Below are 19,612 nucleotides of genomic sequence, written 5' to 3'. Positions count from 1 at the left end.
TAGTCAAAACTATCAAGTTTCCCACCTAGATTTGAGTTTGAGAACTTGTGTAAAGTTACAAAATGGAAGAATAAGTATTCATACATCAACGCACAAGATAGGCTGGTTTTAACAGATTAAAGCCACTCATACTGTTTGTTAAACTAAACTGGAACCCCCTAATTTGTTTGTTAAATGTCAAATCTATCATGCATTTCTCTACAACTCTAAAAAAGGAAATTGGACAGTTCAAAAGGCCAAGTGCAAATTTTTCATAGGATCTTCAAAATGTTGGTGCATAAATCCCGTCTCACATAACGCAGGCATGTTCTGACTATTCAGTCTTTGTCCAAAACATAGTTATCCAGGACTTAAAAGTTAAGGACATAGTGAAAAAAACAGAATCTTTAAAATCCTTGCAGGGTACAATAAAGTTACTATACATTCAGGCGACAAGGCAAAGTCACCAATGGTTCCAAACAAATCCGCAAATGCTGGCTAGGATTATAGTTCACAGTCAACACCAGTTATTTTAGAACATGTTCAAAGCACCATTGCACTATTTATGACACTTTTTTAGCCATGATTCTGATATTTGCCAGCTCTGCTGATTATAATAAAATAAGGGTTTTTTGCAGGGGACAAATGGAAAGAGTTGTACACAAATTTTTGAACACCTAATGTTAAAAGAATGAACACCATTTAAACACTTTTTTTGTAACAGTTCTTGAACACCATAATATGTTTCATTATTGAATCCTATTGTTCCAAATATGAATGGTAGTGTTCAAGGTGGTGTTCCAAATTTGAACGGCAGTGTTCAAGGTGGTGTTCTAGGTTTGAACATCCAGTGTTCACCACCTTGAACACTGCCGTTCATATTTGGAACACCAGTGTTCAATAGTCAATTGTGGAACATATTATGGTGTTCAAGAACTGTTACAAAAAAGATGTTTAAATGGTGTTCATTCTTTTAACATCAGGCATCCAAAAATTTTAGAGTCTAGTATTAGGTGATATTTTACACAATTACACAATAAATGCTTTTATAATCAGTCAGACATGCCATTATCTCTGAACTCATATTGAATTGTGCGGATATTTAGTCTATCCAAGGATAGCATAAGCTATAAATAATCAAATGAAATCGGGCATAACTTGGAATTGATTTGGAAAGGATGCCTTTTATAGCTTTTATTCTCTGTTCTTGTAGTGATAATAATATCATCAGTCACAGACATGGTCCATAAATCCAATATTATGATCCTCCTACTTTTAAATGCCACAACATTTAAAAAAAGTAAAGCAGATTTGTCATTATAGTATTTATAATCCATGGCTTTGATCACAAATGGGGTTTAGTTATAATATACTTCTCAATCTGTGCTAATAGGCTTTAAAAGGTTTCAACAAGATTTTTAAAACCTGGAGTGGAAATGAATGGCTGTTCACAAATTTATTTATAACTATTATGTGAATCTATCTTCAGGACAAACAAGACTAACTTGCACACATCTTGCTCTTCGTTGCATCATGGGTATCGTTTTCCAGTGAACTATACAAAATGGTTGCTTCTAGAGGATCCTAGTGGATAATTCTGACTTTTTCAGCATAATTATCTTTGTTATCAGTCTTTGTTTGGGGCCATTTCTGAAAGAAATGTCAATCCTAACTAAGGGTGGTTTTAGGCAAGGTAGGTGCGTGCTTGCATTAATTTTCAATACATGAGCACTCTCTGCACAGCAAGTCACAAAGTAACCTGTACTTTCAAGATATTTCTGGTTTGTAAATGGCCAAGCCTGTACATGCACAAGGAGTGTGTGGCAGCACCCCATGCCCCCCCCCCCATCCACAAAGGTCCACTTTCTAATTTTTTTTCAATAAAAAGGTCTAAAAAGTAGCAGCAAAATTGACGAAAGGTCTATTTTTTTGGTATTGAGGCTTTCAAAAATTCCAAAAGGTCTTAACTTTTTAGAAGTCCAACTACTCGAGTACCCCCCCCCCCCCAAATAAATCATACAGACCTGTAAATGGCATTTTGTTATTGGGAGTTCATATCTGTCCTGCTTATGGTGCGTACAGCCATATTAAATGGGTATTTATTGAGACCTGTTGAGTAGTGAGTTTCTGCTTAACGAAGCACATCTCTCATTGAACCTGAACCAATCCAACATCGTATTCAATTAACTTTGGAATTTCAATTGAAACAAGTGTGATAAAGGAATTCATTAAATAATACTTAACAGGTTATTTATTTTCTCATTATTCCTCCTGATTTAGTTTAATTGGCAAAAGTAGCATTTGTATTGTAAAGTTAATTATCCCAAAACTTTGCAATTATGCCTGCTTTTCAAAAATTTAAGATGTTTAAATACAGCTTTGTTTTCTACCTGGTATAATCATAATCATATCAAAGAAACTTGTGACACTATTCAGCACTTCAATGCAGATGATGCATTTATGTATCAGGGTTTTGGTTTAGGGTAAGGGTAAGAGGTACATCATTACTAGAGGGTTAGTGTTAGGTGTTGGTTACAGAGAAGGAAGTTTTTAATTATCAGCTGCTGAACAGGTGAACTGTACAACTATTGTTCTGATCAATCATAGTAAAATCATTTTAACAATAATATTGTTTAGTACACCCACTAAGCAGTTGATTATGTGTGTCAACTTGTAGGACTAGTGGTCAAAATGGCACAAGGCCGAGTTTGCAATGGACCACACCCTCTTGATACCTACCATCTTCTCCATCCAAGATCCTGACGATAGCATGTTCAGGGTACTCCAAGGATCCCATGACGGCATCATGAAGGATTACTTCAAATGTCTCGGCCTGTTCAAAGAGTGTGTCGTCCAGGATTCGCACCCTCCATAATCCTTCGGTCTGTCCTGGGTTGAATTGAACCTGTTGCGCTTTCTTGCCATTGAAGTCTTCTCCTGCTTTGGCTGTTCCATCAACTGCTCTGATACCTGTTGGGGGAAAAAAGGATGAATAATTTTGAGGTAATAGTGCTCCTTCCATCCTTTTGATAAAGTGCAGACCTTAGATGATTGAGTATACATTGTAGTGTGTTGATGTCTCATTTTATTAAACTTATTATACCAGAATAATTTCATGGGTATATCTTGAGAATGATGTGGTGAGACACCATATCCACCTTGTTGCTTTTTACCAACTCTTATTACTTCTCCAAGTTACCTCTATATCATAATGTGCTATATGCTGGTTTGCATATACATTTATCAGTGGTGTGCACACTGGGTGGCTTGAAAATCTGAAAAAGCACACATGGATGCTATACTGTCTCAAGAAAGCAAAATGTACTATAGATGTTGGGCATATTGCAGTTATTTGAATGAGGTTCTGGGTCAGGGCCATAGCAAGGTTATAAAATGAGGGGCCGCCATGACAAATGTGGGGCGGCCAAAATAGAAATATATGACCAAATTGAAATATAGATATAAAGAAAAACATAACAAATTTCTCAAAAAGTGGGGCGGCTATGGCATCCCCGGCTGCCCGCTTGCTACGGCCCTGTTCTGGGTATACCCTAGTATTTGTGTTTCATTCAATGCTTTTCTTGCAATTTACAAAAGATCTCCTTTTCTATCTGGTCATCGCTCACATTATGATACTTGAAAAAGAAAAAAGGGGGGTTTTAATCCAACAGTGAATCAAAAATTCAATTCTTACCAACAAAAGATGTCTCTCCCAAATATCCACGTCTGTTGAGTAGAATAGACAGGTGTCTTGTGGTCTCGTTGACTTCGTAGTATTCTCTATCCAATGAGATCCAAGACCAGTTGAGTTGGTAGGGTTGGTTGGGAGTTCATTACCACCTGGATATGCAAATGAGGAAATATACATTAGTGATTGGTTGGAAGATATGCAAATGAGGAAATATACATTTGTGATTGCTTGGAAGTTTAATAATGAATATTCAAAATGTCGCTTGCAAAATCTTTGAGGCTCGTTTTGTCTACATGGATTAAGCAACATTATGAATATTCATTACTTAATTTTAAAAAAACTAATTATACTGTGCATAAATTTTGTCCCTACTATGTATAACACACACTGTGCAATATGATTTGTCTCAGTTTCTCATCTGGACCTAACCAGATTCAATACATTACCAACTTATATGGAATTTCAATCATTGGTGTCAAGTCTGTTGAATTCGACGACGGTCAAAACCTGCAAAGTAAAATATAATAATCGGTTTACAACGGATATAGACAATAACTTAACATAGCACTACCATATAAGAAGCAGCCAGGTCAAACAGAAAACTTGACTTTTGTTGATATTTGCTTTGTTCAAGGTGTAAACAAAAATAACATCCGACTGAAGATAAATAACTTTTGTTATTCTATCATAACAAAAGACTTTCGCTCTATCTCACCAAATATTTGCCCTTGACAAAAGATGCATACCGCTGTTTAAATGTCAGTGCGCTCCGATTAACGTATCTAATTTTGGACCAACTACGTATGGTTTTTTCCTTGCCATTTTACAACTGCATTAAAACTGCTGACACAACCAGAAACATTGTTTCTCATATGAATTGTCCAATCAAACTAAAAAAAACACATTATTTAATACATTTACAGACTTTCAGGAAAACCATTTATTCTCAAAGACATGGCAAGGGTACCTGTCATGGATATGCTGCTTTGTTAATTCCAGCATTTCATTGCTTGTCATATGGACTACATGGATACCGAAAAAAATTGTCAGGAATTCATGAAAACTGATATCAAATAGATATGAAACATAATAATACCTCAATACCTTAATTTATTTTGCTATAGTGTATACAGAGGCTGTATTGTATACGTTTCCTTACCTGATACACATTGCAATGTTCATGATGTACCCAACTCCAGGGGATAATAACATTGTATTTAAGAAGGCTAACAAGATAGGGGGCCTATGTGAAAAGTTCAACAAAATGCTTCCAAAATTGAAGCAAGTCATTTGGTTCAAGTAATGTGTGCTCCCCAATTACTTAACCTGATATTAAACTTCAATTTGGAACAAATTGAATCAATTGAAAGTACACCCTTTGTTCTATGTTCCAGATGGTTCTTGTTTGCATCATGATATCATGTCCAGGTAAATAATGTGAATCATTGTTTAAAATAAGTCACATAGTGACTCAAAAGAACATAAATTTCAATAAAAATGTTTGAAATATAAGAGAAAAATGATTTAATCTTCTTTTTTAGGTCTCTCTTAGGTATGATGGTAAGAATGATTGTTTAAATGTTAACACTAAGTTTATTGTTTCTATCACATCATAATTCTCTTTTTTGATGATCTGTGTGTCATACACATTGTGTGGATTATGGGAAATAAAACAAAGCTGATCATCACACTCTGGAAGCCCTGGCAACCGATTAATGCGGCCATTTTGTTTTCTTTAAGGGGTGGTACCACAACATCATGTGAGGAGGCCTGGGGAGTCCTGCATCCTTTAACATCCTTTACCCAGTACCCACACTTTATCACATTTACAGGCAGATTTCCTTTTACAAAAATAAGTCATTACTGTCCCTCTAACGAAGAGAATTCACATTATGCCTACCTTTAAAGTTTTTTATGGAATCTTTTTTATCTGGCCAGACATCAGTAAATAAAAATCAATGAAATGGGTCGGAAACACTGAGTTGGTTATATTTTAAACATGACAATCAAAAATGTCTACAAAGACAGGTTCCTAGACTATTCAGAAGCAAACGTTTTGCGAACTTTTTATCAACCTCAACCCCGGAGACGTATTCATGCAGAAATGCAACCTGGATATGAATAGTTGGGTTGTATTCAACCAAATGCTTCAATTGAACCTATCTTATATAGTCATTGCATAGGATTTATACAGTAGATTTACAGAGTTGATACTGCCGAACACTGAGAATAACTGAGGAAATCTTACAGAATTGTTAATTGCAGAAATATACAGTTTCAAATTTATATCATGAATTTCAATAGCAAATAGTTTTCTTTACCAATATCGGATGTCAAGAGCCCACCCTATCAAACTGTAACTGTAATGGCCAGGCCAAAGATACTCAATACATCTTTGGCCAGGCTGAACTTGTTGTTAATTGAACAAGAGCAAAATAACAAAATTTAGTGTAAAATGCTTTTCATATTAAACGGAAAATCATTGCATTTATCAAATGCTGCAATACTTCATGTTAAATTATTTGGTAGGCCTTTCACAATAATCACTTTTCACATTTCTAACAGCAGCATCAACAACTTGTACACTACAGCGTTTAAGCAGTATACAGACTTTTTATTGTACGTACAATATTGTATGTACAATATGTACGTTATTTAATCTATTGCCATTCTATTTCCAGTAATGTTTAAGTTATAACGAATGTTTGATGACGTAAAATTGATAATATATTTCTGCTAGATATTGTGTGTAACATATTATCGATTTTTCGTCATCAAACATTCGTTAGAACTTAAACATTACTGGAAATAGAATGGCAATAGATTAAATAACGTACATATTGTACATACAATATTGTACGTGCAATACTCGGAGTCTGTATACGACTTTAGACACACAGTTGCACAAAACATGTTTTTACATGGGCATTATTACAAAACAATATGTTGTAGCAACTTCACACCTCCGACTAGGAAACAGTAAACGAATATGAAATTGTTAATAACACTTGAAACCATTTTCTGTCAATATCACAGGTACTCCTGACATATATGTAACACTAAGAATACATTGCACCAAGATTATCCAGACAGGTACAAAATATCACCCAGGCTTGCCTGGTGAGCCGAGGAACAGGTACTAGGTTATGCGCGTATATTGAGGGGGGTTGGTGTGCGAGCCCCCGGGGAAAAGCAGGGGCAGCAAAAAGGAAGGGGAGGCAGAAGAAGAAGTGGTGGCAAAATTGTCAAATATGGTTTTTTTCTTCACTTTTTCAAACCATCAAAGCAAAACCTTTCGCGGGCTGCTGAAGGTGGCGGCAAAATTCACCTTTTCTCCAGCCCCCCGACCCCGGGTAGGAACAGCCTGAGTATGCCACTGTAGGTATTATGATGGTACTTATTGAATGTGTTTATGGATGTGTTGGATGCTTTTATGAAAGCAATGTTTGCTGCTCAAATTCAAGTAACATTCTGATCACAGAAAATGCCCACCCAAAAATACAGTTCCAAGTAGAGGTTCCTTTGTATCTTGAATCTTAATAAATCATGGTTCTACAAAGAACCAAAAAAGTTATGCAAAAACCAGAAAGAACTAATTATGCCTAATTCTTAAATTGTATGTGAGGTGAGTTCTTGCTGTGGGCAAAGTTTTAGAAAAGTAGAAAAGCACACCAACTGCAAATGAGAAAAAACCACAATACATCTTAATATTGTTATTATTTGCTAATTTGTGTCAATACATCACAACCTTTAGTCATTTGCTGTAAATAGTCCTCATTGTTCATTCACACCTGCCCAGTTACCCAGTTGAATTGTTAATTATCGGAGGCATTTTGTCACTTTGAAATCCCTCATCCAAAGAAAACTGATCATGTCATAGTAGCTTTTACCATTTAAACTGTGTCAATAGTTGAAATGTAGTTTATTTACTGACAAAACACAGGATTGTGTGGTGTATTATCAAAGGTGATCAATGAAACATGTGAAGTGTGTGTAGAATTGGGATTTGTTCAAGAATTTTGCATATTATTATTACGCAGGGCAATGAAGACTGAAATGGTATGTCCTGGATGTTGTGCCTTGAAAGAGCTACATGTAGGAGGACATTCAGTAGCATTTACATATCAGTGGCAAATAAATCAGCATCACATGCATGATGTTAACATCTATAATGATCCTATCTATTCAGCAAGACTTCAACAGTGTTTTGTACAAATGAAAACAGTACACATTTCCAACCAAGGAAGTACACAAATGTCATCAACAGCACTGCGGTTCTTTTTATAATAAGACTTGACGTAATTCCGTCAAATCTCGCTGCAGGTCTCAAAGGCATATAAATGTCTGACACTCCTTTTTGTTAGTGCAAATGGCCACTCAGACGATCTCCGTATCAGCCATCCCGGAAAAGCTGACAGACAATTTGAATAAAATTTTGTCTGGCTTTAGGTACAAATTGAACTTCTGCACAAGTTCCTCATGCTATGTTGCACAGTTCCATGACCCATGCTGTCATAATTAACAAACTTTGTCTTCTGTTAACTCAATGTATGGTACCCCAAGTTCAGATAAAAGTACATCTATGTGTCAGGTCAATGAACTGTGGTTTAGAATTGAGATTATCATACTGTTATATCCCATAATGCATTTGGCGCTACTCCCATCAGACAATATTTCCCTTTTGAGACTGAAGTAAGTAAAAGTTGGAATGATTCTGTCCATTCCATTTATCAATAATAAGAAACCATTGTACATACATAAATGAATCAAGGCCTAGTTTTTTTGTTTGTATGTTTTATTCCACTATTCCAATGAAATCACTAACTGTATAAAGTTTCCTTCTTTTTCTGTCAAGATCCCAAAATGGATTGATAAACTATAGGAATGACTGCATGTTGTACACCAGAATTGTGGGCCTTGCCCTTTTTAACAGTTTTTTGCTGTTGATTAAAGGAGTATTTCGTGATCCTAGCATCCTCTTTTTATGACATTTTTCAGTACATATCCACGAAAAAAGCATATTCCCAAAATTTCAGTTGATTCCGATTTTGCGTTTGCGAGTTATGCATGATTATGTGTATTACACTGCTCCATAGACAATACGTTGTAATTTCGTTCTGGTGCACCAGAACGAAATTCAAATTTCGTGATATCTTTGCAAAACGAATTGATCTGCAAGAAATATTTTGTACATAAACATTATGTAGCCAGAGGTTTCCAGTGATATAAAAATCTCAACTTTTTTTGAGAAAAGTGGGGGATGAGGCTGTGGATCACTTAAATGCCCCTTTAAGCTTCTTTTTTTTTTTGCATAATCTCCATGACCTACATATGCACAATTAATGACTTAGGAAAAGTAGATCTCCTGAAGTATAAAAAGAAACAACTAATACACCATAACATAATGCGTTCAGGACCAGAAGAACTTATTAAAAGGTGCCAGAAAAGTCATTATTCACAGCATGATGAAAGAAGTAATATGTACCAAAAATAAGGTGTACTTTTAAAGATCACATTTTAATTCTACCAAGTTCAATGAACCAAATTCATACTCCAGTGTATTAAAATATATTGACACTAATGATACATTTTACACAATAGTGACATAATACGGGTATGGATACATATAAGTACGATTCATTAGTTATACGAATCTTAAAGTATACTTGGTGCTTAATGTCAAATTTTGGAAAATTAATCCAATGTATTTCTTTAATAAATTATTATTTATGATCCAACCATTAACATATTTTCTTTTTACACAATATTTTATGATCTAAGAATTCATTGTTAATGAATAAGTTTCGGTTACAAAACAATGATTATTATTTCTATTATTTTTCTTTAATTCAAACAAATGTTTTAGGATAATAACTTGATAAATTACACAGTCCTATTAATGGACTGTCATAATAAAAAGATAATCCGCAATTTATGGCAGAAATAATACAATTCTTACTCGAAATAGCAAATTTGAGAAAAATAGAGAACAATGCTTGGATTTTCCCATAAAATCAAGGTGAGGCAAAAATAGCTTCAGCTGTGTCCGCTATTTTTTGTGTTTCTTGTTATATTTTTACATGTTTTCTTTGTAAATCGGCTGTGTTTTTCAGACACATTGACGACGCGACTTTCAAGCGTCTAGACACCTTGCCCTGCAGGGTACGGGAAAAGGAAGTCTAACAGGGGTGACTTGCAAGAAACAAGGAGGAAAATCTCAGGAAACACCACTGTCCTAAAACGTGATGGTGGAAGATTTTTATAAATAATCTTTAGTTGCATGAGAAAATGGACTTTCCATGTTGATGACTACAGAATGCTTTCAGACGGTGCATGAGACATCAAATATTAAATATCTACGACAGATTTTCTTCATTTCTTTAAACTCATGTTGCATTATCATTAAATCATGATATGATGACACAAATCGTACACTGAAACAAAACACTGTAATTTTTCATCATCATTTCCGGTGAGATTTTCTAAATCAAACTCCTGCGTGACAAAATAAAGGCAAGCATTTTCGGAAACGGTTATAATTACTGTCTTCCTACACACATCAACCATTGATATTTTTGCCAGTGAAACATTTGCCTTTTAACTGTCTGTAAAAGTAGAAATTTTTGTGCTACAATTATTTTCATGCTTTTCGCATTCCAAGCAGTTTATACTGCAAAAATAATAATGTGCGAATATATTCCTTTTGTGTAGAGTAAAATATATGGAAGCTTAGAAACGCAAATTTAAAAAAAAGCGAAACAGTTAAAAATTAGCAAATCGCAAAAAATTACACACACAAAATTGTCTACTTTACAAAAAGTACTAGATTAGATAATTCAAAATGGAGAATGGATCTCTTCTACAGACACATTGTGAGTCACATTAAATAGGCTAGTATACAAAATCACAAATCTGGTGATTATCACTGTCACATGAAATCATCATGATATTTCCTGATCCTGACATAGAGCATTATGTCCATGTGTAGGAAAAACCTCCTATATGTCTTTGGCCCCCGAACATGTTTAAAGCTAAACCTCCAATGTAACCTATTCGCAGTTTTGTTTTAACCATGTTCAAGGGCCAAAGACACATAAAGAGGCTTTTCCTGCCCCATTTATTTTCCCTCCAAAGCTTCAATAGAATGCTTTGAACTTGTAAGCGAGAAGTTATATAAATGATTATTTGATTGTCTCTGCTACAAGACTTCATATAACATATACATTGTATGATGATGATGGTTTAGTCTCTGTTACAATCACATGAATAATCTGCAAGATTATAAAAGTCTGTAGGCCTAGAATTTTTATCTCGTAATGTTGCACTACAAGCCTCACGGGACCTTGAGACCTACAGGGAATGTTCTTGTCACTTTTAGAGCATAAAAGAAAAAAGTGTTACCAAAACATGATTGTTGAAGTAAAATGTGAAGCAAAATAAATTTTGCAAAATGGATGGAAACTAATCCATTTTAGACATACATCACATCAAAACTTCCATTGGGTGCCCCATTCCTTTTTAAAGGATTTTTTATTTACTGATAGAACCAGGCCACTTGGGTTAAGGAAGTCGACAAAATCTAAGATGGGTAGACCCTATACCATTTATTACCCTTATGTGGCAGTGATGTCAATGTGCATTTAATTGAGCACAACCTCAAATTGCTAGCGTTTACTCAAAACACTGGCGTACTTACGCATGTGTACACTTAAAGATGATACGCAAGCAAACGCATTGACGTCATTGCTACATCAGGGTGAAAAATGGTATAGCATATTCCTGATCAACTCCCTCACTTCAGTTCGCTTGTCAATCAATCACTCAAGTCTCTTTCCCTCCATTCTTATGTCACTCAAGTACTTCATTAGTATGTCCCCTACATGTAGTTTGCTTACTTGGATCAGGAGCTCAAGGATTTTAAACAAACGCTCGTTCAATTTGTTCGTATTCGCAACTGTGTATACACATAAAACAAGGGACTACAAGAAGCTGTTCACACACTTTAAAGGGTATCATGCACATTCAGTATGCACACCGATATATAATTGCAGTCTTTTTTAAAATTAGGTTTTAAAATTCTACACATAGTTTTGAACAACTTGTTCAACTTGTTTGATCTTATTTATATCCAACTAAAACATGTGACGATGCAATCATTAGTTTGCCTGAAACTTCCCATTTCAAGTTACCAATGGTTTTTTACCTTTTTAATCTTTGACTAATCCACCTTAACCATGCAGGGATGAGGGCCATACATGCCTTTATTTCATACAAACTATACCCCACAACTTGAGATCAAAGACTGTTTTTAGTGTTAAGTGCTTATTTACATATATTTACATAAATTGTAAATGATATATTTGCAAAATTGTGGAACGTGTTTTGGAATGCCCAACTTTGGCAAATATGATACAATTGCACAGTAAAACCAAAGTGCTCCATTACCAGGAGTCCCGGCCAGGAGTAAAAGACCTACAGTAGTTATACATACAAACAAAGCCAATATACCTATCTTAGCTTGACTTAGATTATGCAAACTATGTTTTATTCAAAAATATTAACAATGTATAAATTACATCAAACATTACATTGTCAAGACTCATTAGAAATGCACACCATTATATAGCCACCAACCAAGTTTCCTTAGTCTGAAAATAACTGCTGTGATTCTATATTTACGCAAATAAAACATGTTTGCCCTGAACAAACCTTACATTTGCTTCAATATTCTTTGAGGGAAGGTCAGAGGGCAATGTCCCCTCTGTCAAGAACTTGGGAGGACCAAAATACATGAAATAGGCCTAAGACAAGGTGAACAACAAGTGTCACTTAAGGCAATTATCCACAACTGTTTCATATGGAAGAAAAAGAAGCTGTCATGCAAGTTGCAATTGGTTTGTTGTCATAATTGTATCATATATGTTATGTATAGTAGGTGTGAAGCAGGTTGATAGTATATTTGATGTTGGTTTTCTCTCAGTGAAAGTAAACCAATTCAAGGGTGTGCAAGGAAGAGATCAATTGAAAGAGTATTGATGTAAGTATGGTAAGTAAGAGCAAACAGGATGTAGTAAGATGTTGGTAGTAGTCCTTCAAAATGTGACGAAATCCCTGCCAGGCAGAGAGGTACATGACCGACCATGACAGCAAAAAATGTTTTGTGTTTTTACCCAATTTCAAGAACGATTATTGAAGATGTTCAATTACAAGCTTATTATTATAAATCTTGACCAAATAGTACTAATATTGTAAATCACACAAATGCCTTCATTTCACTTGAAGGGTTTTTGGGTTTTTTGGACAGACACCTCAGCACACACGTTTCATCCATCCTTACACCTTACAGGTGTGCCAAACACTATCAACTTACAGTGTATAAAATCTACAGTGAACAAAACATATCTAATATTACACTGTTTTTAAAGAGAAACCTCATTAGAACAGCTCTTTTGTGGTGAACTAAACCTGCCTGGTTATCAAATTAATCAGTGACAAGTTTATATCTGAATTTGATAGGTGCTAATTGACGCGTTTGAATGCTATATTGCATCAATTAGCACCTGACAAATTCAGAGATAACCTTATTACTGACTAATTTGATAACCAGGCAGGTTTGGTTCACCCCAGAAGAACTGCTCTGGCAGGGCTTCCTCTTTAATAAATTGTCTCAATATAAAATTCATTTTTTCTCTTCACCATTATGTAGGTTGGGGGCAAATGTCTCCCTCTGTGACTCAAGTATATTCTAGATGGCAACTGACACACTGACTCCAGGACCTCACATAAAACTGAGACAAAGTTCTTGCTCAAGCCCATAAGCAAACTATCCCATAGGAAATTGTCTACATAAAACAGGTTTCTTATTTCAGATCTTTAGGGCTCTTTTTTTATTAACTTTCTCCTTAGTTTAAACCCCAAAGAGGGGGTCTCTGCCCCTTCTTGACGTTTATTTTCCACCTCTGAGCACTTTTTAAACACAATATGCCACTTGACTTCCCTGTCAAATGCTGCCAATGTTTGATCCATAACATACTTTAAATTTCCTCACAAAAAACTTCAACTTGAAACTGTTTCATAAATTTTATCACATATATACCACCCAGGTTTTCAATCAAACAAAAGAGGTTTAGATTTAAAGTAAACAAACTAAGTGAGTGAATGGAACTGACAAGTGGACAAAGAGAAACAAGAAACAAACTTGTACCAAACCAATTCTACACACCATCAACGAACCAATTCTACACACCGCCAGCGAACCAATGCTCCACACCAACAACCTTTATTACTGATTGTATTATTTGAGATAGGAATCTACTGTACACCAAATCTGACCTCTATGCATAATTTCATGAATGTAATTCCATTCAATCAGACAGATTATATATAATTTGATACATTTAATACCGGTTCCTAACACGGACAATTTTCAAAAGAATACCAACATTGTACTTGCTTCCTGTCAAAGTAAGTTTAGGTCAAGGCATACACGTAAAATAAACAACTTGTACGTTTCTTGAATTTCAGTAATTTCAGTGTCAAGACTATAAGGCCAAGTAAAAAATAAAACATGTTTCACGTCCGGGTTTTCGAAAAAAAGGAGGAAGAGGGGGCTTTTTATTTTCTATTTTTTATCGCAAAATTGGTGTAAATACCCATACTTGGAGCTGTTTTAGCGTGTACAATAATGCCTGGAAAAAGGAGGAGGCACTTTTTTATTTGTTGTTCTGAGAGTTACACCCCCTCTAATGATCACAAAACCTTCTTAAAATGTTTGTTGTATCTTATCAAGGCTATAGAAAGCATCCCAACTTCCTAGACATGTTTTTTGAAAATTTATAACTGAATTTCAAAAATAAAAAAATATTTGAGGAAACCTCAAAAAAGGAAGCGGGAGGGGACGTGAAACATGTTTATTTTTTTATTTGGCCTAATATATGGGATTATTAGTAAGTAATACGAGTAAAAGACAATGAAAATCGGAATCCAAGCAAAACGTTTGAAGTTTTTGGCAGTTTTTAATGGAAATGAAAGATTAAAACTGCCAGCTGGAAATTATCCTGTTTCATACCAATAAGAAATTGACAAGACATTTTATATAACATAATGATCAGTACAGTGACATCATGCACGGTTTCTACGGTAACAATACTGACAGGTATTCACATTACAATCATTTAATTTCAGAGATTATCTTCTTTTATATTTCTTTCATTTTATGGAGTTCATATCAAACCATGTGTATCCAGTCATGTCCATGTATAAAGACTACTTTTTAAAAAGATATTTTGTCAAATCCAAGGATGGCAGTTTTTATTATTTTTTTTATTTTGATTGATTTGATTTCAGGTAGATCATTGGCCTTTACAGTTGGGTCAAAAAGTACCTAATTCCATGCTATGCTAGTTGCTGTACTCTGTATACCTCCTTCCTTTGCCAGATCAGATCTGAGATTGAAGGAAACTGCTACATATTGCTCCCAGGATGTTGCTCTAAACATGCAAGAACATTACATTCCTTTTTAAAGGGATTTTTGTTATCATTAATCTTGTACAACTAATAGTTGGTATTCAGGGTATAATTGAATGTTGCTCAAAACAAGCAAGAACATTACATTTCTTTTCAAAGGGATTTTTGTTATCATTTATCTTGTAGAACTTGGTTGGTATTCAGGGTGTAATTGGATGTTGCTCTAAACAAGCAAGAACATTACATTTCTTTTTAAAGGGATTTTTGTTATCATTTATCTTGTAGAACTTGGTATTCAGGGTGTAATTGGACAAATGAAGGAATGAAGTAAAATGTGTTCAGATAAAGCATTAACAAATTTGTGTGTAGACCTACAGACTACAGTCCTATACATTTTACTAATCATAGATATCTCATAAATAATGATTTTGGGCATGAGATTCTAATCTGCCTATGGGTTGTATGTACTTTCAATTTATTCAAATTAAGAACTTTAATTTGTAAACCTTTTTGTCAGAAGCAAACATTAATCAGCCTAAAGAATGGGCAAAATAGGAAATTATAGTGCCCAATTCCATTAATTTTCTGTAAGCTTATTTAACTATTTGCATATGAATAGTTTTAGAACTACAATTTCAACATTCCTGAATAAGTCTAGAACCACAATTACATCAACATGATCAAGAGTCAGAAAGTCCATACCAGATTAGGTCATGGATGGTCATTCTTTTATCATTCTTATTCACAAAGAAAGTAATTTAACTGAAGTCTTAGACCATACGAAATAGGGTCACTCTTCAGCTGACCCAAAATTATGACACACTATAGCTACCTTACAAAATGTATCCAGGAAACGTAGTTGTATCTGTTTATGGTTAGGAATTGCCTTTAATAGTTTAAATATTTTTGTGATTATGTCAAAGCTGCTTTACATCAACTAAAATGGACATCAAATTGTGACTGACAATATGTCGCGTACCTGACATGGTTACTGTCAAATTTTGATGCTTTAGGATGTAAACTTTTAAGATAAAGCACTTTTATGTTAAAATAGGCCTATCAGATAAGGTTATATAAGTCAATTTCGGTCAAAAAAGGTCTCTCAAAATTGGAGGATATTCATTTATTGAAGATGCTAAAAGCATACTGTCAATCTGGTAAAAATTGTTAAATCATTTTGCCATCTCTCATCCATCCATCATACATGACAGCATGTGTCCTGATTGATCAATTCATGTGTCTTATCAATGTTGTCAATGATAAAATCTCACAGGTGAAAGAAGGGTCAAAGGTGAAAGTTCATGTACGTGCTGCAGAGATGTATCTAAACTGACTGTAGGATGAGTAATTTTAATCGCAAATAGTTCATAACCATATTTTAGAATATACTAAATTATATGTAAAATACGAAAAAAATGGATTGTATGGTATTGGTTCAGAAAAAAAACCTTGAAAATTGTGTGAAATATTTTTACATGCAGAAAGAAAAATGCAATCCAAAATGCTCTTTCCAAATATTTCCCGAATATTTCGCACACATATCTGTGGGTAATTTCAATATCCTGGCATGTAAAGATAACAGAGATGTGATGATGGAGGTAGAACTTTTTGAATGACCCTTGTACATCTGTTTCTCAATTATTAATTACATCCATCAAAATTATTCATTTCATAATTATTATGATGTACGAAGCTCAAGAAAGTACATTGTACATTACTTTGTACTTTATAAGTTTACAGACCTATCCCTTTACTCATTCCAACCAGGGACGTGCCTAGCCTATTTTATTTAATTAATAAATCTCAGTATTTGCAGTAAGCCTAATGTGATTTGTGCATTACAAACTTGAACTTTTGCTTTGTGCCAAGATAATAATATAGGATTTAACCACAAATGGTGATGATAATAACAAAATATTCAATCATAAATGATATCCGAAAAGGGAGTAGCTGTCGGTACCTTTAATATTTTACCTCTTCATATCTTTTGAACTTTACCACTGTATAAACCACAGATTATAAAAACATAAAAATCATATCATAGAAAGAGGAGCGGCTGTGGAACTTTTTCAAAACAAAAGGCGCCAATATTATGTCACCATTGACCTAAAATATCAGCATTTTCTTATTTATCAATGCCTGGTATCAATGTTAACAAAATGTCAGACAGAGTCATTCGTTAACACCAATAAAGAAATGCACATCAGTCACAGAGGACTAATGATTTGTATATTAATGTTCCATCCCTCCAGATATAGCATGCAATGTAAGATTCAACAATTCCATGGAGTTGTAATTCCATCTTACAGTGTTATTCCAAAGATAACATTGTGCTTCCGTACATACAAATTTGCTGGTAAACTATTAATACGATTTTCAAATTTCTATTTAAAAAAAATAAAAGGATGTACCCTACATCTTGGGAACTTCCCGATCAATTCAATGTAAATTTGTACCCATATTTGCAACTAATTTGTATGAATATTTGAAATGTGTAAATATTTAACAAATCTGCAAAATTTAGTCATCATGTATTAAAACGATGTCAGTAGAGGGCTAATTGCACTGAATACAAGTAGTCCATTCAAGTGTTTGATTACCGGTCGTATATTGACACTGATATTGATCTGAATGTTTGCCGACATAAGTATAGAAGTGTTTCTTTTGTCTTTGTTGATTTCTCTCTTTGAAATGAATGATAAGTGAAATCGTTGCCATGGTAACATATGCTTTTGAAAGAGTTTGTGGTCTTGGTACACTCTGCGTAACCTTTTGGCCTGTAAACATATGGTCAGTGTTCCTGAAGCAAAAATAAATATGAAGTGTTGTGATTCTCCCTAAGATTTGTCATTCTTGTGAGTTCAGTGTTGTTTTCAATGTTTTTGGGCAAATTTAGAGCACTAAGGGCAATTTAAGCTAAGTACATGTTATTATTGTGAAGTTTGAACAAATTTAAAAAATAATTTAAAGATACACATAAATTTATTGTCACAATAGTCAAAAACGCTGATGTGAGCATGACTCTTTGAATGTTTCCAGACTCAGCGATTTGAATCGCTGCATGCCATCTCGCAATCCAAGTTAGCTGTCCAAATTTCAAGCTGTGCAACAAGGGCAAAACCTCTACGCTTTTATCCCCGGCAATACGAGCTGCTTCTGGTCACCACCGTGAATCTCACCCCAAGACTTGCATCTAAACACAGCTGAACCTTAACATAAACTATCCAACTCCATTAGGAATGAAAGTAGGGCTATGTTCTTGTGTTTATTATGTGTTGTAGGATGCCATTCATGTGGAGGAGCGTGATCTCTGGTATAATAATGAACAACATCCAGACTGTCTCGTCTAACTGCGATGTAGGTCTATGCGCACATTTATGTGTTTATGGAATAGTCAAAATGGCCTAGTTGGCACGCTGCTGTAATTCTTTCAAATTGAAAAATTGGATTCCTACGATGATTCCATAATAGTAGCTATTACTACCTGTGGAAACTTGCACTTTACAATATCGACTACAATTTCACCAAAAAGATAAATGACATATTTAGTTTCCTAAAATGTTACTTTGTTGAAATATAAAAGTTCCAATTTCCACCAAATACTTTTTTGCTATTTAGGTTATTAATCACCACATACGATTGAAATAACTGAATCGAAATTGGAATCTAAAATACCAAATTGAACGCAATCAACTTAAGTGACTTTGGAATCAATGTTAAATGAAGCAATCCATTAATCAAGTCACCCCTTATCACTTAAATCTACAACGCTGTTTAGAGCAAAGCAGCGTAATGCAGCACAGACTTTTAAATCTGATAGTGCTGACTTAACTATTATTTCTGGTACAGTATCATGTACTCTCTACCTGTGTTGATTTGTATTTAAAAATCGCAATTTGTCATGCCTGATTTTGTTGCGGTTCTTTATAACTTTTTTTTTTTTTTTTTCCAAGGGACCTTGACTCCCACACCTACACATTAAGCTTAGCTATTGTTAGCCAAATCTTTGGTTTCCAACCACAAAAATAACCTGGGACAAGACCTGGGATAGACAATGCCTAATCAATGGGATGACTCTGCACACTTTTGACAATTATTGTCTTTCTTTAGTTTTGGAAAAAAGTTCTTTTGAAATAATTTTTTGAGGTGATAAAAATCACTACTGTGGTTTTATTATAGCTAGCACTCTTGCATTTTTGTGGCAACCATTTTGAAAATTAAATTCAACCTTGGGTATTCAATTTATCATCTTAAAATTGCTGGGCATGATTATGATAAGTCAATTAACATTATTTCAAATTTACATTTAAAAAGAGATATAGCTGAATGGTTTTTATGACTTGTGAACCTATCAATTTTGTGAAAATGACTTGGGCAACCTCCATACACACCCAGGCCATACACCTCCGCTAGTGGCTAGCATGATATAAATATAGTGACAGTGCCTATGGACAGACCTACATGTGTAGGCCTTTC

At 34.5% G+C, this 19,612-nt stretch overlaps 1 protein-coding gene across 1 annotated transcript in view; it reads right to left on the bottom strand.

The window, feature by feature from the left end:
- LOC140161049 (extracellular matrix protein 3-like) overlaps nt 1–19,612 on the bottom strand; it is a 182,683-nt gene that overhangs the window by 56,343 nt on the left and 106,728 nt on the right. Inside the window, 3 exon segments of the mRNA XM_072184430.1 lie at nt 2,719–2,949; nt 3,674–3,808; nt 3,811–3,819. Of these exon segments, the coding sequence (XP_072040531.1) occupies nt 2,719–2,949; nt 3,674–3,808; nt 3,811–3,819 (375 nt within the window).

Source organism: Amphiura filiformis, chromosome 9 (genome assembly GCF_039555335.1).
Source record: "Amphiura filiformis chromosome 9, Afil_fr2py, whole genome shotgun sequence".
Classification (NCBI taxonomy): domain Eukaryota; kingdom Metazoa; phylum Echinodermata; class Ophiuroidea; order Amphilepidida; family Amphiuridae; genus Amphiura; species Amphiura filiformis.
This window is presented reverse-complemented; position numbering and strand designations above follow the sequence as displayed.